The sequence below is a fragment of the Sebastes umbrosus genome, chromosome 8 (genome assembly GCF_015220745.1).
Source record: "Sebastes umbrosus isolate fSebUmb1 chromosome 8, fSebUmb1.pri, whole genome shotgun sequence".
In the NCBI taxonomy this organism is placed as follows: Eukaryota; Metazoa; Chordata; class Actinopteri; order Perciformes; family Sebastidae; genus Sebastes; species Sebastes umbrosus.
Window position 1 is genome coordinate 22,313,023 of NC_051276.1, and position 22,126 is coordinate 22,335,148.

A 22,126-nucleotide genomic window follows, 5' to 3' on the forward strand; every position below is an offset into this window, starting at 1 on the left:
AATATACTCCATTCAAGAAAAAGTAAAAGTCCTGTATTAAAAATTGTAGTTGTGTAAAAGTACAGAAGTATTATATAAGTTTCCCATCATTTTTTAAATGTAAAATCTCTATGTGCAGAGTTACTATAGCGGTCAAATAAAATATAATGGAATAAAAAGTACAATACACGTTTCCAGGAACATACACAACACCGGAAACTTCGCGGATTCTCGCGAGAATAGAGAACGAGACAACGGGGTTGTCGCGACATAGCTGCAGCAGCAGACCTCTCACACAAACCTGAGATCAGATGGATCCTCCTTAATCCCCCTCTAATTTTATCAGAGATAAAATATAAATCTGACCTGGAGACTGTTTTATGGTCTGTGAAGAAGAAGGAGCTGTTTTAGCACTGTTTTCATCTATATATATATAAAAGTATATATAAAACATTGTCATTTAAAATAGAGGTCAAAATTAACTTCATCACACCCCAATCATGATTTTATGGATATTTTTTTTTTTTATAAGATAAGATAAGATAAAATAGAACTTTATTAATCCCGAAGGAAATTCTTGTGCCAGATATTGCTCAAAAATACAACAAAATTACAACAAGTTCAAGAGTATAAAATACAAGTGTATAAAATAAAAAAGTACTATTTCTAGCACCATTGCCTAATAGAATAACAATCAAGTAAGATACATTTAGTTAAATGAGTAAATAAGATAAGATAAGTAAAATAAAAAAAGTAAAGTAAGCTAACAAACAGAAAAATAAGTAATAAGGATGTGAGAGATGTTTTCTTTTGGAAAATTCTTTTTATTCCTTTTTTCCAAACATAGCATAACAAACATAACAAAACATAACACACAAAAAAATGATATCTTACATTTAACATTTAACCATGCTCTTTAATCAAGAAAATGCACCATGATTTAAATGACAGATACAGGTAATGGATTCATCAACAATGTGCAAACACTGTATATGGCATTAAAATATCCAGGGTTCAGATCCGTGTCCTTCACATTGTCACAGTCATTATAGTAGATTAGGCGATTTCATAGGTACAGTCTGTAGAAAAATGGCAACCATTTAAAGTAGGTTAATTTTTTTTTTTTTACATTGAATCCCAATGAATATCTGGTCTGCAGAGGAAGGTGTACTCAGTTCCTTTACTTAAGTAAAAGTATAAATACCACATTGTAAAATATACTCCATTCAAGTAAAAGTAAAAGTCCTGTATTCAAAATTTTAGTTGTGTAAAAGTTCAGAAGTATTAGTATAAGTTTCCCATGATTTTTTTAAATGTAAAATCTCTATGTGCAGAGTTACTATAGCGGTCAAATAAAATGTAATGGAATAAAAAGTACAATACCTCCCTCCCTCAAAATTGTATTCAAGTAGGCTACAGCAGCAGTAAATGCTAGTTATTTTCCACCGCAGACCACTGGTCTGTTAATATTATATTTTGAGTTACCAGAACATACCTGCTTTGATGTCATCCTAATCAAAACTATCATAATCATCATCATCATCACCATAGTCAACAGTGTCATAAACTTCATCTGTGGGCACAAAGACAATTCAAGTTTTGTATGTTATATTGCCATGACCTCCAAAATGCCATAAATATTAGGAGAAATGCAGATATATTTACCTCCATCTGTGTTTGGTTGTGGCAGAGGAGAAACTCTGAAGGGAAAGGAGAAAAACTATTATGAAGGCCCAGTGTGGTGTGTGTAAAAGGTGTACACTATAAGATTCAGAAGCTAGTACTTGTAGAGAGGTATTATGTTGGATTTAATTAGTTTACACATGTTTGAGATTTGATGTCAACCACTAGGTGTCGCCCATACATAACAATCCACATTGAGTCAAACAGTGAACTGGAAAGTATTGAAAGTATTTCTCTAGTGTGAATGACATTTCTTTCTGTGTATGTATTCATTTTTACCACGTGATTCCTTTAAAGAAAATGACTTTCATTTTTTTTGGTTAAACACTGACCCTTTGTCTCACATATCATTATTACCATCTACATTAAATGCACCCAGTGCAATTTCTAGAGTAATGAATGACCAAATCTGACCCATCCATTCAAAATGAATATAAAAAGAGTGCAACCTTGCATCTGGATCATCCACCATATCATAAATATCATCCTCCTCGACTGTTTCAAAAACAAGAAACAGAAAACAATGACTGTGTAGAGAGCTTGTTATCATATTGTCATATTTAAACAAAAAGCAATACAAACTGCTTACTGTTTTGCACGTTGAGCCCACTATAAAGGAGAGAAAAAGTAAAATCAGCAAGAGAGCATATGTGTGACTGAAAAACGGTGCAATGATTTATGTCTTTCATGGAGTATTTTAGAGGTATTGTGCACCTGCAAACCTCAGCTGGTGCCCCAAGGTCATCGTAGATGTCTTGCTCTGCTTCAAACTCATAAATAATAGGCCAGGCCTCCTCCTCCTGTTTTAAATCATCACGGCCTGTATTGACAGACATATAAGCATAGATTACTGCTTGGACATTATGTTAGCGTGTATCACCCTCTTTTCTTCTTTCTCCTCTACATTGTGTAGCTGTTAGCGAGCCCAGTTGTCCCTCTGGGTTACCTGTCTTGTGGATGACCTCTATGACCTCTCATACCAATCATTCTGCTATCACATTTTTGAACATGATAGTATTTGAAGAAGCAATAATCACATGAAATGCATTTAAAACTGTTTCTCACCATCATTGACACAGGTTAGACTCCCTCGGAATCGATGAATGTCAACACTTGGAGGCCTTTGAGGCTTCGGAGGAGGGCTCCCCAGAAGCAGCACATCAGGAAGCCTCTTCTTAGGAACAGAGGGGTCAAAGCTCACTCTTTGGACTTTAGTTTGGGTTCTACATATTCTTATGTAGTTCTGCATTTCTGGAAGTTTGGGGGGTTTAGCACGGATGATGTTTTCCACCCCATCATCTCTGTTAGTCAAACGTTGTGCCAGAGGTGGTTTGATGCGTTGGCGCACTTTGGGAAAGGATGGCACATGTGATTCCTTGGTTTCTGGTTTCAGAACTGTGGTTGACCCCAGTCTGTTGTAATTCATCCGTGCTGCCTTGATTGAAGCGACAGAGACATGATGAGAAGGCCGAGAGGATCCAGAGGAGTCCGTGTCACTCTGTGTCTCAGCAGGTTTAAATGGTTGAGCCCTGAGTGATGATGGTTTCACATTCTGTGTGAGAGTAGCCGCCAATTGTTGCTTAAAGTCAGGGATAGGCTTTTGTGAACGAACTCCTTTGAAGGCAGACATTTTTGCTTGAACAGAGAATACAGCGCACACGTTTTGTCAGACTGCTAGTTTATTATAGGAAGCATCTGGCACAGAGCAGCAACTTGTGTTTAACTGAGTCCCCAGGTGTCTTTCCTTTAAAGAGAGGAAAATGACTGTTTAGTCTAGAACATCTTTGTGCTTGTCTTCACTTTTTAATTTTGCCACACATAAGTCAATTCAGAGCAGGAACATAAATAACATTACATGCACACTTCAGGAGGCAAAAACATGAGAGAAGTATGACTGAGGATTTCACAAAGAGCAGAATTGCTTGAAACAAATTGCCAGCACTCACCTGATTCTGGTATGAAGTGCTGTGTATGTCTGTGTGACACAGCTGTTCACCACAGAAACATGCTCCACCTATGGAGGAAGTACTTGATTTGATAAGAGGCCAGCTTGGTGTGACTGAAAAAACTGTGACACCCACCTGCTGATTAGTATTTAAACATGATTCAATAGTTTAAGACATTAAAGTTGCTGAGTTTGAGCCTGCATCTTGAAAATATTCAAACCTTTGATATTCATCAACAACAACCATTAAGAAAGACATCCTGTTTATGGGAATATTAAGAACCAGATATAGAGAATAAAAGTCATAAAATATAAAATTATATACTAGATTATTAAAGCCCTGTGTCCCTTGTTATTGTCTTGACTTGGGACTTGACTCTGGACTTTTATTATTATTATTTTATATCTATTATAAACATAATTTAATAATTATATTCCGCTATTTCCCAATAAGCAGTAATAAAAAGCTGGTAATTTATTTAATACATTTCCAGGAAAAAAACACAAAGTTAATTGATATGCTTTATTTCCATGTCTGCTGGTAAATAGATGATAATTAGCAAACAACTTCTTTGAAATTTCTTTTAAAAAACTCCCTGAATCATTAAATTAGCTACCAGGTTATACCAGGTTGTGTAGACAATAATAATAATATACTGTGCCATATAATTTTTCCACTTGTACAATTGTGTTAATAGACTGGTAATAGTAAATACTGTATACATTGTTCCTATTTTTAACATTTCCCCTTGTTTATATTGTTCCTATTTCTATATTTCCTTCTATTTAAACTGTTCATATTTTGTTTCACTTTTTGCACCGTGTTGTATGTTGCTTTTTACCGATGCTTCTCGTTTTTACCGATGCTTCCCCACTGTGGGACTAATAAAGGAATATTTTACCTTATCTTATCTTAATAAGTAAGACAATGGTGAGATTTGTGCCTGATCAGAAGTGTCTTCTTTTAGTTTTGGTTTTCCACCTCCAATGAAGAGCAGCGCACAGACGCTTCTCAAGCCTGAGGGCCCTATTTTAACGATTATATGCTATTTCAGCATATAATTATTGAATAATGTCTATAATAAAGTAATTTTCAATTAATTAAGAGGTGAATATTGGGGTAAACTTTGGCAGTAATTTCAAAGAAATATCAAATAGGTTACTTGCTAATTATCACATAAATACCATGAAATATGCGGACCTGTAAAATGAAATGTTACCGAACATTCTAGTTCTTTCTGGGCTGTCAACACTGCCCTGATATACATATTGCATCACTGGCATATGGTGAAATGTAAGACCACAGCTCGTTTCGACCTACATTAACACCTGTGCACTTCAGTTTATAACCCAGAAATTGTTAAAATCGTATCATATTGAGGCCTTTTTTTTTTTTAAATCAGCCACACCGTGTACATTACAACCACAATATGTCATAGTTGTAGTGTGGAAACATCAAGGTGTTAAAGCCATTTTGCATCACTGCAAGTTCTCTGAGCCAGACAGGAAGGAACAATTAGCAACTGGAAAAATACTTTCTTTCAGTCTCCACACATTGCAGCAAAACGGCTTTACATATTTGTAAGTACCGAGCTCGTACGTTGGGGGTTTCTTCTTCTTAAAACATGTCTCTCAATCAGGACTCTCTCAAATCAGTGTGGCTGCTGATATGAGAGCATCAATGTCCTGTATGGCTTTGGATGTTCTCTGAAGAGCCTCAGCGATGTTCACTGGTTCATGAGTCGCCTCTTCTGCAGAGCTACCTTCCAGTTTCGCGCATCCTATCTCACTTCTCAGCAGGTGGTTGTTCTCCAGCAGAACTGGACACACAGGATGTTAAAGAACATGCACGATCTTCCCCAGCATTATCTGCCAGCTGATATTATAATATAACCTGGGTGATTTGCAATATACTGGTGTCCACGGCCCCTTAATGCAAAGGATACAGTTGAATCGTTGTATCTTCTCCAGTTCTGCAGCTACAAGATCTGACCTAAATGGAATGGAAAGTAATACAACATTACATACAAATATAACATTTATTAATTACATACCAAAGGAGGGATCAGAAAAATATAACTCACCGACTTTCTACTGTCTGTGTAACATTCACATGCTGCTGAACAGATACGAGATTGAACAGATCTTCTTCAATCCTTGCTGGTCTAGAGAAATGTCTCCCCTGGAAACAAAATCACATCACATTTAGAAGCTTGAATACTGTGTTAATACAGTAGAAATCAACATTATTATTAGTAGTAATATCAGCAGGGAGTACTTCTTTGACCTCTTGCAAGCAGCTGGGTGTGGCAGGGAGCTTCAGTGACTGCTTGGCCTCGTTGTAGCAAGCGAGGATCCTGTAACACAGCGACGTGATCGGTCACGGACTGATGCAATAATCAAATTCATCAGACGGGGGGAGGAAGCAGCGGCTCACCTGCTGGCACGACTCACAATGGAGCACACGGAGTACAGCTGTCCGGGTACGTCAGGTGGGAGGTTGTTCAAGTGGTACGTTACCTCTTTCACCTGTGAGACAGACAAAGTCAATCGATGCCGGAATGGTTTTGCATTTTAGCTCCAAAGAAAAGGATAGAATAGCATGCTATTTTAAATATAGTAGATTCAGCTTTGTGACAGTTAAATGATGAGAGACGGAAATTTACCCGCCCTGACAGGAGCTCAGGTTTGTGATGGGTAAAATAAGTGTTAAGGACACCGTTAGACCGGATGACTGATCCATCTCCTGGGGAAACCTCTATGACCGAGACCGCCCCGCTCAGTATCCTACACAGGAGACATACACACAGTTACAATACAGCTGTATATATATCATGTATCCCTTTATTTAAAGGACCAGTGTGTAGCATTTCAGGGGATCTATTAGTAGAAATGCAATATAATATTTCAGAACTATGTTTTCATTAGTGTATAATCACCTGAAACTAAGAATTGTTGTGTTTTCGTTAGCTTAGAATGAGCCTCTGAGCGAGGTGAACAGCGTTACCACTTGGCGGTTCACGTTACTGCAGTCTTGGAAAGGGAGGAGTGAGCGGAGGGGTACTCAGTTGGTTGCAATCTGCAACCACACCACTAGATGCTACTAAATCCTACACACTGTACCTTTAATGAAATATATTGGCATGTTTTGACATAATCAGCTTATAAAATCTGAATCAGAGGTGTTTTGCTTTTGGAGTCTTGTACTCAAACACAAACTGTCAACGATCTTTAAGGTCCTTGTTAAATACCCTGAAAACCTGCATTACCTACCTGTAGGTGACTCCTTGACACCACATCACTTTTACCAACTCTGTTGGAAGATCTTGGTCTGAATGTTCTGTTTTAGCCAGGGGGTCTCTCACCTTCCACCTTAAAATACACAAGTAAGGAAGCTTCAGTCAGTCAGTGAACGTTGTTAAATAGTGCTCTACATGTCACTCAAATAAATTGATCGTTCAACCTGTGCCAGTGAGGTGATGGGCATGCGAGAGGCAGCGCCTGAGGAAGGTGAGACCTTCTCTTTACGATGGATACGTCTGACATATTTATTCTCCCATGTGCCTGGGTGAGATCGCTGGTTCCCTCTTCAGGTTTAGAGAGACGAGCCGTCCAGAGGTGGTGAGCCAAGGAGAGAGGGTAGCACCAGATGGGGGCAACGGCACAGCAGGAGTGATGCTGGACCACCGTGGTGGATTGGTACATCTCCTCTGGCTGGGAAGGGAAGTTAAATGTTTAGTGAAAGCTATGATATAAGCAGAGAAATATTACTAAAAAGAAGCATTACCTGTGGCTGAGCAGTGCCGATAATCCGTGGAGAACAAGACCTCGATCTAATAGACTCGTTCCTTCTGCTTCCTCTTCCCTGATGATCAATCTCATCACTGGTAGTCTGACAGATCTGCTGACTGCCTGGGCTGCTGTCAGGGTCTCCGCTGAAGCCCTGCATGCTGCGGCGCTGATTTTGAGTCCGACTGAGGCTGCACGTGAACTCTACGGAGAATTCTTCACCCGAGGGCGACAGCGTCAACGCAGCTCGTCCCCCCTCTGACCCGATGATGGTCTCGCCTCCAGGTCCGAGCTCAGCATCACAGGAAGAACACTGAGGCCACTGCACGTCTGAGTCAATGCTGACAAAAGGCTGCAGGAGGAAATGCAAAAAAACACAGGTATCATTGCCTAAACATAATTTGAGGGACTAATAGTGGGCTAGGAAATAGCTCTTGGTACCTTCTTGTGGTCAGCTGGGATGAGCTCCTCTGGCAGATAGGGTCGACTTGCATATTTATTCCTAAATGCCAATGCAGCTACCATGAACTCCTGTAAAATGACAGCATAACTTTGAATAACTTTGCATGCATACTGCAGAAGAAAATCAAACTGTGTACATTTATCCCAGCAGACAACAGCCTGATACTTTTTTTATTGCCTTTATTTCAGAAACTGGTCATACAGGTTCAATTACAAAGACATGTGCAAAACTGTAAAAGGAACAACAAAACAAAATAACAGATGCCAGGGGATAAACAGCTTACAAGTACAAAGCCAGGGAAAATAAACATTTAGATAAAGGAGGTGCATAAAGTTACCGTCTTAATAGCTTTTTTTGTTTTCGGAGGAGAGAATCAATTTAATGTGCTGTTTGGTTTCATGTTCAAATACAAAAAATGAAGGTATCGATAAATTTGGATTTATGTATATGAAATATAGCTAAGAGAATAATCAGACTAATAATATAATGTTCTTTGATTTTACTGTTACCTTTATGGAAACCAAACAAAACCTTCTCTAGACATAGAATAAAATCAGGGTCAATATTATCAATAATGAATCTACTCAAGTCCTTCCACAGCCTTTTTGCTATATGGTCACAGTGCAAGAATAAATGAAGAAGAGTTTCTGGGAGTACATCACAGAATGAACAGTTTACATTGATGTCCTGTTTAAACTTAACAAGATAATGACTTGCTGGATAATATCTGTGAAGGATTTTAAAGGATACTTCTTTTATTTTGTTTGTCAAAAGATACTTATAGGGTAGAGTCCAGATGTTCTTTCACTTGAGGTATTTTACAAGGTTGTTTCAGTAACTGACAACATAAGGCACACAAACAATATCATTCTGAAACTAGAAAAGCAATTTCTGAAGAAATTGCGGTGTGAATGCTGGTTGCTGAAGAGCTGACGCTACGCTGTAAAGCAGGCTTAAATTATGTGGGAAGAAGGTGAAGTAGTAGGAATAGTTGGAAAAGTGCTAATGGGTTTAATTTGTATGAATATCAGGAAGTAAATGTGGAATATTTGAAGGTTTTTTGAATAGCTGCCGCTACACTGCATTGCTGGCTTTAATCTGTACGAAGAAGGATACAGAATCAGAATCAAAAGATTATGAATCAGTAAATAAAAGTTGTAATTGCATGAAAAGCAGCTGAAGCATTATAAATAGTTAGTTCTGAGTTCCCTGTTAAGAAAGTTACCTTCTGGGGCTTTTATTTTGAAAAACTAGGTGAATCCCTAGTTTCCTGTTAACATACAAAAAGGGGAATTTTACCAAGCTCCAAACAAAGTTAAATATTTCAAAAAGTACAAATGGAATGAATGAAAGTTGAACAATAGCCAGAATCTATGGAAGAGGTGGAACATTTTACAGTTTGAATGGAGTTTCTAGGTGAAAGTATGAATGAGCAGTGAAGAGTTGAAAATGCTTGAAAATGTTTAAATTCTGAACATGTCTTCCATTCATTTCAATGGAGAATTTTTGATGAATCATGGTTAATAATTCTGAAAATATGAAAGTTATGAATGAGAAAAGTAATATCCATCATGTCCTAATTGAGCTGCACGTTTTGATGTTTGAATGGAGTTTCTATGTTGACAAATGTGGATATGTGAATAAATGTTTTGCACCTTATAAGAGCTGATGGTGAACCTGGTCCTCTGTCGGACTGTCTCAGTGGGCTGTAGAGGATGTCCAGAGGGCTCTGTGGGTTTCACCAGGATGAACTCACAGCCACACGGTGACAGCTGTAACCGGGCTCCGTTACCGTACCGAACATCCACCGACTCGTCCTCATACATGATCATCGAGCTGACACTGGCGCTGGTTTCCATCGTTAAACTGCGAAATGAGGACTCAGTCCACCGTGGATGTATAAAGAGAGAACAGACTAGAGAGCTTGTTGGTAGACGCGCTGAAAATCAAAACACGGTGACGCGTCGGTCAACGTCATCAAGTGGCAGCCGGAAACGTTTGGAGCGCCGCACCGGAAGTTACGTATTGTTAGCATTTATTTTTTATTTTTTAATTAAATACTTTTATACTTTATTACCAACACAGTAATATTACAGATTAATGTGCAGGGGGGGTTATTTTATTTCATTTTTTATTATTTTTTTTTTTTTTAATTTTTCAATTTTTTATTATTTTTTCAATTTTCAATTTTTTAAATTGTATTTATATTTTTCCTGCCAATCTACTCCTCCACACTCCAGTCCAGTAGGTGGCGGTAATACCTCAAAGCTAAAGAAGAAGAAATGGTGGTCAATATTATTATTACTATTATTATTATTATTATTATTATTATTATTATTATTATTATTATTATTATTATTATTAGTTATTAATTTGAATTTTATTTAATTTTTAATTTTTTATCTTTTATCTTTTATATTTTATTTTTATTTTTATTTTTATTTTTATTTTTATTTTTATTTTTATTTTTATTTTTATTTTTATTTTTATTTTATTATTATTTTAATTTCAAATTTTTTTAATTTAAATTTTTTAAATTTCATTTATATTTTTCCTGCCAATCTACTGCTCCACACTCCAGTCCAGTAGGTGGCGGTAGTACCTCAAAGCTGAAGAAGAAGAAATGGTGGTCAATATTATTATTATTAGTTATTAATTTGAATTTTATTTAATTTAATTTTTTATCTTTTATCTTTGAAATTTTATTTTTATTTTTATTTTTATTTTTATTTTATTATTATTTTAATTTCAAATTTATTTTTATTTAAATTTTTATTTTATTTTATTATTATTTTAATTTCAAATTTTTTTTGATTTAAATTTTTTAAATTTTATCTTTTATCTTTTATCTTTTATTTTTATTTTTATTTTTATTTTATTTTATTATTATTTTAATTTCAAATTCTTTTTGATTTAAATTTTTAAATTTTATCTTTTATCTTTTATTTTTATTTTTATCTTTTATTTTTATTTTTATTTTTATTTTTATTTTTATTTTTATTTTATTTTTATTTTATTTTTATTTTTATTTTTATTTTTATTTTATTTTATTATTATTTTAATTTCAAATTTTTTTTAATTTAAATTTTTTAAATTTTATCTTTTATCTTTTATTTTTATTTTTATCTTTTATTTTTATTTTTATTTTTATTTTTATTTTATTTTTATTTTTATTTTTATTTTTATTTTTATTTTTATTTTTATTTTATTATTATTTTAATTTCAAATTTTTTTTAATTTAAATTTTTTAAATTTTATTTATATTTTTCCTGCCAATCTATTGCTCCACACTCCAGTCCAGTAGGTGGCGGTCATACCTGAAAGCTAAAGAAGAAGAAGAAGAAGGAGAAGAAGTGGTGGTCAATATTATTATTATTATTATTAGTTATTAATTTTATTTTATTTTATTTTATTTTATTTTATTTTATTTTATTTTTTTTATTTTTTATTTTTTATTTTTTATTTTTTATTTTTTATTTTTTATTTTTTATTTTTTATTTTTATTTTTTAAGTTTTTATTATTTTATTAATTATTATTTCTTTTTTTTCTTTTCTTTTTTTATAAAACAGTCCCTTTAAAATATATATATATATATTTTAATAATAATAATTAAATTATAATAATTTAAGTACTAATAATATATTAATCAAAATATTTTAATTATAATAATTACAAATAATAATCTTTTATTCAATTATCATAAAACATGAGGAAAACACTAAATCTTCCTCAGTTCTGCATGTGAGCTGTGGAGGGCAGCACCGTGCAGGCTGCTGCTGCAGAAGAGAGAGAAGCAGCAGCAGGAACAGCAGCAGTAGTAGGAGGGTCTGGTCTGATCTGGTCTGGTCTCCACCGTCGCTCTCATCACATCAAGACGCAAATAAAGAAGTGATGCTCCATATTGCAATGTCCACGCCGTCAATCTCCTCTTTCCCAGTAGACACGCCGGAGCTGCAATGAAGGTGCTGTTTTGTTTCCATAACCTCCTAAACAATGTTCAGCTCTGCTTTCACCAACAGCAAGCTAGTTAGCTGTTAGCTCATGCTAGCTAACAGCTAACTAACTGTCATAACGGTCGTTCAGGCAGCAACTCTTCACAGCTGTCACTAAACACTGAGTTGACTTTAATGTTAACATTATTTGGGTACCTTTTATTAGACAATATGTTTTTGTTATTCTCTGCTTTAACGTTAAAGTCAGTCCAGAAATATCTGAGCTAACGTTAATGCAGCTAACTAGCTTAGCATTGTGTTGTTGGTGCTGTGGCAGTGTTTTGACAGTTCTAACGTTCAGCTCAGTGTCTGCACAGGTTGTGCTTTATTATTGTGTTAAAATAGCACTGTGGGAAGCTATTTATAATATAATAAGCACCCATATTTTAGCTTCTATCCTAGCTTTTATTTTTAGCTTGTTTTTATTTTCTAATCTTTAATGTTTTTATAACTGTTTTAATTATGTCTTAATGTTCTTTTGCACTTTGTCGCAATGTTTCCTTACTCCTGCTGGCTTACAAAGGGGGCCAGGGGCCAGAATACATGTCTGATCTTCTGCTATATGTTATGAACCATCCAGACCTCTCAGGTAATCTGGATCAGGTCTGCTTATTGTCCCCAGAGTCACAACTAAACATGCAGAAGCAGCGTTCAGTTTTTATGCACCAAATATCTGGAACAAGCTCCCAGAAACCTGCAGGACCAACTCTGAGTTCTTTTAAATCAAAGCTTAAAACTTTCCTGTTTGCTGCTGCCTTTTATTAAACCAGATAATGATCTTATACTGCACTACAGCTTTTTACTCTTGTGTGTTATATTCTAGTAGTAGTAATAGTAGTATTAGCAGTAGTATTAGTAGTAGTAGTAGTAGTAGTAGTAGTAGCATTAGCAGTAGTATTAGTAGTAGTAGTTGTTGTAGTAGTAGTAGTAGTAGTAGTAGCAGTAGCAGTAGTAGTAGTTGTTGTAGTAGTAGTAGTAGTAGCAGTAGCAGTAGTAGTAGTTGTTGTAGTTGTATTATCAGAAGGAGTAGGAGCAGTTGAATAAAGATTCAAAGAACAATACTGTAATCAATAATAATCAATAATCAAAAGATTTTGTATTCTACAAATACTCTATTACGGATACAACTCTGAGTTCTATTAAATCAAAGCTTAAAACCTTCCTGTTTGCTGCTGCTGCCTTTTATTAAACTAGATAATGATCTTATATACTGCACTACAGCTTTTACTCATGTGTGTTATATTCTAGTAGTAGTAGCAGTAGTAGTAGTAGTTGTTGTAGTAGCAGTAGTAGTAGTAGTAGTAGTAGTAGTAGTAGTAGTAGTAGTAGTAGTAGTAGTAGTAGTAGTAGTTGTTGTAGTTGTATTATCAGAAGGAGTAGGAGCAGTTGAATAAAGATTCAAAGAACAATACTGTAATCAATAATAATCAATAATCAAAAGATTTTGTATTCTACAAATACTCTATTATGGATACAACTCTGAGTTCTATTAAATCAAAGCTTAAAACCTTCCTGTTTGCTGCTGCTGCCTTTTATTAAACCAGATAATGATCTTATATACTGCACTAGAGCTTTTACTCATGTGTGTTATACTCTATTTTAGCTTCTATCCTAACTTTTATTTTTAGCTTGTTTTTATTTTCTAATCTTTAATGTTTTTATAACTGTTTTAATCATGTCTTAATGTTCTTTTGCACTTTGTCGCAATGTTCTTGAATGTTTATGTAAAGCACTTTGAATTGCCCTTTTGCTGAAATGTGCTATACAAATAAAGCTGCCTTGCCTTGCCTCTTTCTGTCTGCACAGTTTGTGCTTTATTATTGTGTTAAAATAGCACTGTGGGTAGTTATTTATAAAATAATAAGCACCAATATTTGTCCTCTATACAAAGAAAAGGAGTTGTTTGTGTGATAACCATATGCATTAATGATGCTTAGCAACCATTCATGTAACATTCTGACTTTATCAGGCAGGGGCCTCGTCCATGTGGGCTTCATGCTGTGGTCTGCTGAATGAAGTCATGGGTACTGGGGCCGTCAGAGGCCAGCAGCCAGGGTTTGGAGCCGGTGCTGGACCCTTCAGATTTGCCCCCAGTGCGGGATACTCCACATACCCGCCCACCAGCTCAGGGAGTCCCAGTCTTGTATGCAAGGCCTGTGGTCAGGTCTTCTCAGTATTCAGGAGGAAGGTAGGTATCTGTGTTTTTCTGTGTGGTGATGCCAGTGTGTAATGTTAATTAGTCTACTGACTTAATGAGAAGGGAAAGGTGCATGTGTAGAAGCAGAGGGAGTTATTAGATGAATATTTTAGACAAGAGGTGCTAATTACTTGCTGTACTTGGCTGTGGAAAATGGAGTCATCTAGTTTTTGACATGTAGATAGAGTGCATGTTTTTAAGCTCATTTGTAGTCTACATTTGTAATGGGTCTTCATGTTTTTAATGCTGTCCAGTCAGTGGACTTAAAAGTTAAATAAATTAAGCTTGTAGAAGCATAAAATCCTAATTATTACTTAGTTCAAATTGTAAAGCACTTATAGAGCAGAGCACAACTAACTGACCACTGTCTTCTAAAGAGCTGAAACAATATCTTGCTGTGTGGGGGGAAAAAGGCTAAACTTAATTTAATTCACACCCAGAGGCTACTCATTTCTAATGAAAATGCTGAACCGTTCTAGCTGATTGCAGAGACAGATGGACACCATACTTGCTCTGTAATATCTTCACTGAGTGCTCATGTTCATGCATGGCTCAGGGAGGGTCTCATTCTGTCTGAACCCTGTGCTTACTCGCTCACTGTGCCAGTCTAATCCCACGTCTTGCATTTATTACTGTTTGATGTTTGTCACTTAAAAGAAATGAGCTGACTCTTGCCTCTGTGCCAGGAGAGGTAGAGCAGATGTGAGTGATTGAAAATGCAGGAATTAAAGGTCTACTGACATTGATATGCTTTCCAGTAATTTGATAAGTATCGTCTCTCCACTTTTCCTGTTTTCCTCATTTTTATGGCATATCACAATTTAATGTTGAAATTTGAAAGTAAGGGTTGGATACAAACATTTAGCCACACTTGTATGTCAAATGCTGCATTCTTTTATGAGGGAGTGTTGGTAGAAGTTGGCCCTAAATTTCGTCACTTCCATCATCTTGTTTTTTTTCTACTCTCTGTTTCTGCAGTATATTTGCTGCGACTGCAGGAAGAGCTTCTGCTCTCTGTGCTCCGTGCTGCAAGAGAATCTGCGCATTTGTGCCACATGTCACTTGCTGAAGGCAACAGCCTTTCAGCGGCCGCGACTCATGCGCCTACGAGTGAGGGACCTGCGTCAGTACTTGCTGCTCCGTAACATCCCCACCGATACCTGCAGGGAAAAAGAGGACCTGGTGGACTTGGTGCTCTGTCACCAAGGCATCGAGGAGGAGGAGGACCCCGACACGGGCAGTCTCCACTCGCGCTCCCTGTATACACCGACCCCTTCTACCACGCAGTCGGCCTCGGAGCTGTCTACTTTTGTCGCCTCTCAGGAGGAGCAGCTCAGCAGGAGTGATAGCTCTGATACCAACCAGGTCAGGACATGTAAAATTGAATGAGTTGGCACGTAAAATTATTAACCTAAAAGTTAGAATTTTCAATGATGATGGCCTGTAGGCACAATGCTTACATCTCTAAAGATTCCACATGTTTTTTTTTTACAGGTCTTTAGGTTATTTGTGCAGATCTCATCCATCATGTCATCACTTCAGGCTGACTATTTGTTGAGCTGTCACAAATGAGTCTATGGTAACCACTTGACATGTCACCAAAGACAAATATAGAAACAAAGGGAGGGTTATTGTTGATTCTTTCATTTCGGCTTTACTACAATTTCTAAGCCAGCTAAAAAGAAAAGTGATCCGGATTTTAGAAAGCAGAGAGGCAAAACAGTAAAAGAGGGAATATGAACAACTGACACTGAAAAGGGAGCTTGGCTCCAAGCAGCCAGGATCCACTATAAATACTTGTACTTGGCCTGCTTAGGGAGCAGTAAGCTTTTCTATGAATGGAAGGTATGAGACATTGTTCTTCCCAAGGTGTCAATGAGCTGTCTGAAGACTACAGGGGCTAATCCTGATCCTCAGTTAACTGGCTTGTTCCTTGCGCGTAGCGCTCACTAATGCTTGTTATTGCTGCTGTTGTGTTGCAGGATATTGGTGATGCCACATCTGTGTCTCTCCTCAACCTGGACCCCAGTGAACACACTCCTGAGGTGATCAAATTTCCTGCTGTCATTATGAGATGATTCATGCATTTCATTTCTGTTGCTGAATGTTGATACTGGAGCATATGTAGAAATAATTGGTGACACAGCTATATATATCATTTTGTGTTGCGACTTTTAGAGTGCAAGGAAAGCAATATAAGGGTTGAAAATTAGATGCTTAAAACTTGGATGAAATGAAAAAAACAATAAAACGCAATTTATATGAGATTCTGCTGCATGCCAGGGAGTTTTGCTAAGCATGCTTTCTGAAATAGCCTTCCCCCGTGCTGCAAAAATGTGCAACGTCTTGCAGATTGCACCGCTCAATATACTTCAATTTTCAGATTTAAGTCAGAAAGTCCTTTTTGCACAAAAGTAGCAGTAATAAACCCCTTTATGATGCATCTTGGAAAAAAGGAGATTTTAAATTACATAACTATGAAGTGGTGGTGCATTATTACTGTTGGTGCCTTCAAATGGGGTCGTGTTTACCATGTTCACGAGAAGAGTGCATATGAACGACCCCCCCCCCCCCCCCCCCCCCCTCATGTCGTATTCACGACCTTGTAAGTGGAAAGTTTCTGAAAGATCAGAGTTCACGAGTTTGTTGATGTTGTCAGAAATGGCGGAGGCCATGAAGTAAATTTTTCGGTGCATAATAAGTGAATATATTGTCATTTTAGTCATTTATTTTTTTTCTACGTAATTTTATAATATGTCTGAGGAAATTCTTGATATTCCCAACGGCCTCATCTTTTTCCTTTCTCATTATGCCTTTGCATTTCCTGCATTATGTTACCCACTTGCAAGTTTGCTAAATTGTTAGCGTCTGTGACTTCTAGATGCCGACAGTAACGTAAATATTGCCGTTGCTTTGCAGCGGTGTTCTCACGACTTGAACGCCGAGCATATTGTGTACACGACTTCCCATGTTGTAATCACGAGCTCACAAGTTTCATTTGAAGGCATCAAATTAAACACAACACATGAACAATTCTGGGAAATATGAGCTGTATATAAATCTAACCTTCATACTGACTACTGGAATTTTTAATGATCCTGAGTACAATTTTTTTTGCTGCGTGTCATTGTTGCTACCCCATTTCATGGTTTTGCATGAGACTAAGTTTGTCATGAGAATCTCAACGTCCGGTTTTATTTCATCCCTAACGTCTCGATTCCCGCTCCCTCAGGTGAGTCCTCAAACGCGACGTCGGGCCAGAGCTTCTCTCTCGGACATCGCCAGCTTGAGGGACATCGAGGGCCTGTCCGTCAGACAGCTGAAGGAGATCCTCGCCAGGAACTTCGTCAACTATTCGGGGTGCTGCGAGAAGTGGGAGCTGGTGGAGCGCGTCAGCAGACTGTACAGAGAGACGGAGGAGAACAGGAAATCATGTGGGTATTAACTTTGTCAGTCTGAGTTAATGCTGTATGCTTTAGTTTGGCAGTATAAAAATGTCATAATTAATTAGATTTACTATAGAATGTATCTACTAAACAGAGTTTAGCCTGTATTCTAATATAGCTTTTTTCTAAGTTGCTATAGTAATTTAAATTTCTTTTTCTTGCAGTGGAAAATGTGAGCAGTACTGTAACCACAGGTAAGCTGTCACTCAACTGTGTGCGCAATGTCCTAGATGTCAGTATTTTATACCACATCCTGTTTTTAACCATAGAAACCTAATATCTCTGCTTCCTCTGACAATGTGATACACTGTAGGTAATAATAATATGTTGCAATAAGTTGCACTGATCACAAGCAGAGAAATGAGTTTTCTCATTCAGAATCATGATGAAATGTCTCTTGCTTGCTTTACTCCTTCCACGCTAAAGTGGTGGCCCTCCCCCCTCCTATCTGCAACGGGGCCATCGGAGGTAAGGCTTATAGATTCCTCACCACTGTTGCCGTGGTCACACGCACCACCTGTGACTTGCCTCTCCATCGTACGAACAGTGTCGCCACCACATCTGTATTCACCGTGAACCCATTTCTCATTCCTTATCCAACTTTTCCTCTTTGTGAAATCCCTCCATGTTGTCCTCCCTGTGGGATAGCATTTATTGTGAGGGTCTGTTTTTAATTGAGGATGAAAATGAATTAATCATTTATCCCACAACTCAAGAACAGAAATTTGAATATTTCAGTTTTGTCATGCTCCAGGAAAATTGATCCACCATGAGATCAATCTCGTCGTCGTCATCTATTCATGTGCTTCAATGTGTGAAGCGAATCATACTGAGAGAAGTGCAGTATGTTGACCGTGTGTATTCACTCTCTTACCAGCACGCTCCCAGTGATAACGACTATGTGGTCGTCATAGAAACACCTTGACACGTAGTCATAGCAGGCATTGACAATTTTGAGGAGATTGCGAGCATGACCTTACCGAGATAAGGCACACTGGAGGTGTTTTATTAAGCTTCTGAGTATGTTGCTGGCCGCTTGTCCCTCCTCAGTGCATGAAAAAACTCTGTTTTTGTTTTTTAGCACGTTTGTGTTTAAAGTAGTTTCCTAACATTTCCAGTCACCACTCTGTGTCTTTTGTCAGATGGCGAGAAGGGTCTTCTGACGATCGCCGACGACAACCTCTGCAGGATCTGCATGGACGCCACGATCGACTGCGTTCTCCTGGAGTGCGGCCACATGGTCACCTGCACCAAGTGCGGCAAGAGGATGAACGAGTGCCCGATCTGCAGGCAGTACGTCGTGAGGGCCGTGCACGTCTTCAAGTCCTAATGCGCCACTGCGATGCCGCGGCACCTGCAGCTCAGACTGAGACTGTACATTAAATCAACCATGCAGCTCATAACCTTTGAATCCCCAAAAGACTTATTTTGTGAATGTTCCATGTTTGTATTCCCTACAACTCACATTATTTGCACATTGAAATATTCTGAGAAATGTGTTTTTCTGAAGAATTTGACTTCACCAGTGGGCAGACTAGCGAAGGATCATGCCCTCCTCCTCCGAGGGTAAACATATCTCTAATCTGTGTTCATTCCTAAGTGTCTGTTTTGCTTTTCTTACAATTTTTCAAAAGCAAAGAATGTGTGGCACTCAGCCACGTACAGTCTCGTTAAACACAACTCTTCACCCTCAGACCTGCCTATAAACTGTAGCTTAAAAGCACCTCTCTTTACAACTGCTGCAAGTGACTACATATCTTAGTAACACCAGGAGAACAGACGCATACTGAACCTCACCACAGGAGAGAGGGCGAGTGAAAAAGGTGCCAAATAATGGGTCATCATGCCCTTATGCTTCTCACCCATTCCCCCCCCCCCCCCTCGACTGTGTGGGTCGGTGTGTGGCTGTTGATTTTTCAGCACGTTTTAAACATAGACGGTATTTATAGATGGACGTAGCGTCTCCACTTCCTCCCACTGTACAAAAGTGAAGCCAAAATATCCCGGATAAGGGAACTGCCATCTTGAGATTTTAACGCCTTTTGCGCAGCAGTGATCGGTTAGCACCACGGCAGCTGTTTGACTAGAAAGACACAACAACTAACCATAATACGGTATCTCTAGAACCACATTTATGATCAAACTGACACATGTTCTATTTCAGACCCGTGACTTATGGAAAGTTTAAGTTACATCTCCTCTGTCGTACAATTCCCTAGTACTACTTCAACTACTTCACTCAGAGCAGCTGTCAATCACAGCTGTCAATCATGACGTCTCACCCCCTTTTTATAGCATCAAATAACTCATTTTAAACCAAACTTATCAGAAAAATGTATTTGACTTTTTAAGTTTGGCCCATGGCCCATCCGCTATCATGGATTGGGCGGGATTTATGACCTATACTGCAGCCAGCCACCAAGGAGCAATCAAGATGTTTTGGCTTCACTTCTGGGGAGCTGTCATATCGTCCATCTTTATGTACAGTCTATGGTTTTAACAGAGAGCACTTTGTTCACACTGTGTGTTAACGCACCACTGCTCACAACCCACTGCAAACTATGACCAGTAACGGTGGCTGAGGTAGCACGCGTACTGATTCTTGAATACTTGTCTAGACTTCAGCTAGACGGGTGAAGTTCAGAAGGCTACTAACTTTGTTATGTCAGTGGAAAAAAAAAAGCTAATCATAAATCACTGAGTTTGTGTTTTTTCTTTCCAAGTTAAACTCAGTGTTACTGCAGGTGCTCTGCCGTTGTTACTGCAGGTGCTCTGCCGTTGTGACTCAAGGATTTTGCTGATGGTGATTTTACGATGAAGTCGATGCATTATTCATCATATTCACTTGTTTTGTTATAGAAGCATATTGCATATTGTAATGCATTACACATTTAAATGCTCACACAAAGTCTGTCATTGCAGCAATAGCTAACCTCCGCTGTCACCTCTGTCTCGACACGTCAGTGCAGACAAAAGACAAAAACCGGTGCTAACTCATCCAACCATCTTCCCCGTTTTCCAGCTGAACTGTGGATGTGAAACTCTGAATGTTTCATTTTTTGTTGTCGGTGTATATTGTTGGGAGTGGAATGAAGTGTCTTAAGTTGCTTTTCTCTCATGTAGGAGTAATGTATTGAACTAATAACTATTCAAAGATATAGCTACGAGTTTACTGACACCTGTGGTATAGAAAGTATATAGAAATAATGACTTGCTAATGTACATTTGCATATAATGATCCATATGAGATGTATATATCTATATTTTTTTTCCATTTGATTTAAATTGTGTAATATCAGATTAATTGAAATGTCCCCGGGATTGGGTTAGTTTATTATTACAGAGTTGCGTTTTCCTGTCAAGTGGTTTGAAATGTGTTTTAATCTGCATTGGTTTGCCTGAACTATCTGTTCCTTTTGAACAAGAGCATGACGACAACAACCTGTATGACACTGGTTATGTTATTCCCCCCCATCTTCTCCACCTATAAAACTCAGTTTACTCCCAATCCCCCCCCACCCAACCCCCTTAATCCTGCTCATTTAGCTCTGTACCAACACAAAGTCAACATTGCTGCTATTAGAGTAAAGATGTCCCCTACAATCATGAACAGTAGCGGAGCAGGTTGCACTTTTCCTTTAGAGAGGGTGTAATTGTGTGCAAGGTTCGGTCTTTGTATTTGGGAATGTTGAACTTTTTATTTTGGTAATTAAAGATTTTAATTAAAGTCTGTTTTTGTATACTCACACATCTAAAGCAGTGTCCCTGTATGACCTATAGCACCTAGTGCTAATCTGTTGATTAATACAACAGATTAACACAAGATGATCAACAATTTTGAAAGTTGAGTCATATAAAGGAAGGCAAAAACAACAAACGTTCAGTGGTTTTAGCTTGTCAAATGTGAGGACTTGCAGGATTTCTGTTTTATATTATTGTAATTGTAAATGTATAATAGTAAAACACTGACAGGGAACATTTTAGTTCCCTCTTTTCATACTTTAAATACATTTAGCTGATAATACTTTTACTTAAGTAAGGATTTGAATGCAGGACTGTTACTTGTAGTGGAGTATTTTCACAGTGTGGTACCTTTACTGAAGTAAAGGATCTGAATACTTCTCCCACCACTGAGGCTGATGAGAATGTCACTAGTTTTGCAGGGATTTAGTCCAAAGGGTATTTTCCAAAGTACTGCACAAATTAAAATTTGGACCTGACGATGGCACTCAGGATCAGGTTAAAGGATCAGGTTAAAGGATCAGGTTGAAGGATCACCAAAGTGATGACAATCCATCAAGTAATTGTAGAGACAATTCAATAGGACATTATCACGGAAGAGAAAAACCACAGGTGTAATGAAATATGAAATGAATTATTAATGAAATGAGGAATGGCTGAATTCTGTTTCGCTGCTTAGCCTATCAAAACCACAAATGTCAACCTCACAGTAGTGCGAGAGGAAAAAGTCAGAGTCTGCAGCATTTAGTCTCTGGGGAGCAGGAATGTCTTTATGAAAAGTCACGATATTCTATCAGGTATATCAGTCGGGAGCAAAGGGCTGGACGGACTGACCTGGCATTCCTAGAGCCAAGGCCGCTATAAATCACTCTCATACCCACATATTTATC

The 22,126-nt window shown here is 37.5% G+C and overlaps 3 protein-coding genes across 13 annotated transcripts; 1 reads left to right on the top strand and 2 right to left on the bottom strand.

Annotated features, from left to right (window-relative positions):
- Positions 1 to 837: 837 nt before the first annotated feature.
- LOC119492444 (FYN-binding protein 1-like) lies at positions 838 to 3,994 on the bottom strand. 10 transcript variants are annotated; one of them, XM_037776903.1, is made up of 7 exons: positions 2,728 to 3,994; positions 2,377 to 2,482; positions 2,252 to 2,271; positions 2,112 to 2,157; positions 1,645 to 1,679; positions 1,475 to 1,552; positions 839 to 1,058 (listed from the first exon to the last, which is right to left on the bottom strand). In XM_037776903.1, the coding sequence occupies exons 1-6, from the start codon at positions 3,290 to 3,292 to the stop codon at positions 1,491 to 1,493; spliced, it is 834 nt and encodes a 277-aa protein (XP_037632831.1). In that variant the 5' UTR covers positions 3,293 to 3,994; the 3' UTR covers positions 839 to 1,058; positions 1,475 to 1,490. The 10 variants fall into 10 exon arrangements, 7 of the variants coding, with proteins under 7 accessions (XP_037632831.1, XP_037632829.1, XP_037632827.1 ...); XM_037776901.1 differs by lacking the exon at positions 2,112 to 2,157; XR_005207782.1 differs by having other exon boundaries at positions 1,021 to 1,552; positions 2,385 to 2,482.
- A 953-nt stretch (positions 3,995 to 4,947) lies between these two features.
- On the bottom strand, positions 4,948 to 9,928 carry c8h5orf34 (chromosome 8 C5orf34 homolog). The gene is made up of 11 exons (XM_037776597.1): positions 9,515 to 9,928; positions 7,838 to 7,927; positions 7,395 to 7,748; positions 7,071 to 7,321; positions 6,881 to 6,979; positions 6,274 to 6,394; positions 6,045 to 6,136; positions 5,895 to 5,964; positions 5,692 to 5,789; positions 5,554 to 5,600; positions 4,948 to 5,427 (listed from the first exon to the last, which is right to left on the bottom strand). The coding sequence occupies exons 1-11, from the start codon at positions 9,716 to 9,718 to the stop codon at positions 5,255 to 5,257; spliced, it is 1,599 nt and encodes a 532-aa protein (XP_037632525.1). The 5' UTR covers positions 9,719 to 9,928; the 3' UTR covers positions 4,948 to 5,254.
- A 1,681-nt stretch (positions 9,929 to 11,609) lies between these two features.
- On the top strand, positions 11,610 to 21,227 carry rnf34a (ring finger protein 34a). 2 transcript variants are annotated; one of them, XM_037777180.1, is made up of 8 exons: positions 11,610 to 11,822; positions 13,822 to 14,040; positions 15,028 to 15,414; positions 16,032 to 16,094; positions 17,282 to 17,483; positions 17,660 to 17,689; positions 17,922 to 17,963; positions 18,638 to 21,227. In XM_037777180.1, exons 1-8 carry the CDS (start codon positions 11,817 to 11,819, stop codon positions 18,823 to 18,825), a joined length of 1,137 nt encoding a protein of 378 aa, XP_037633108.1. In that variant the 5' UTR covers positions 11,610 to 11,816; the 3' UTR covers positions 18,826 to 21,227. The 2 variants fall into 2 exon arrangements, with proteins under 2 accessions (XP_037633108.1, XP_037633109.1); XM_037777181.1 differs by lacking the exon at positions 17,922 to 17,963 and having other exon boundaries at positions 11,615 to 11,822.
- The last annotated feature ends 899 nt before the right edge of the window (positions 21,228 to 22,126 follow it).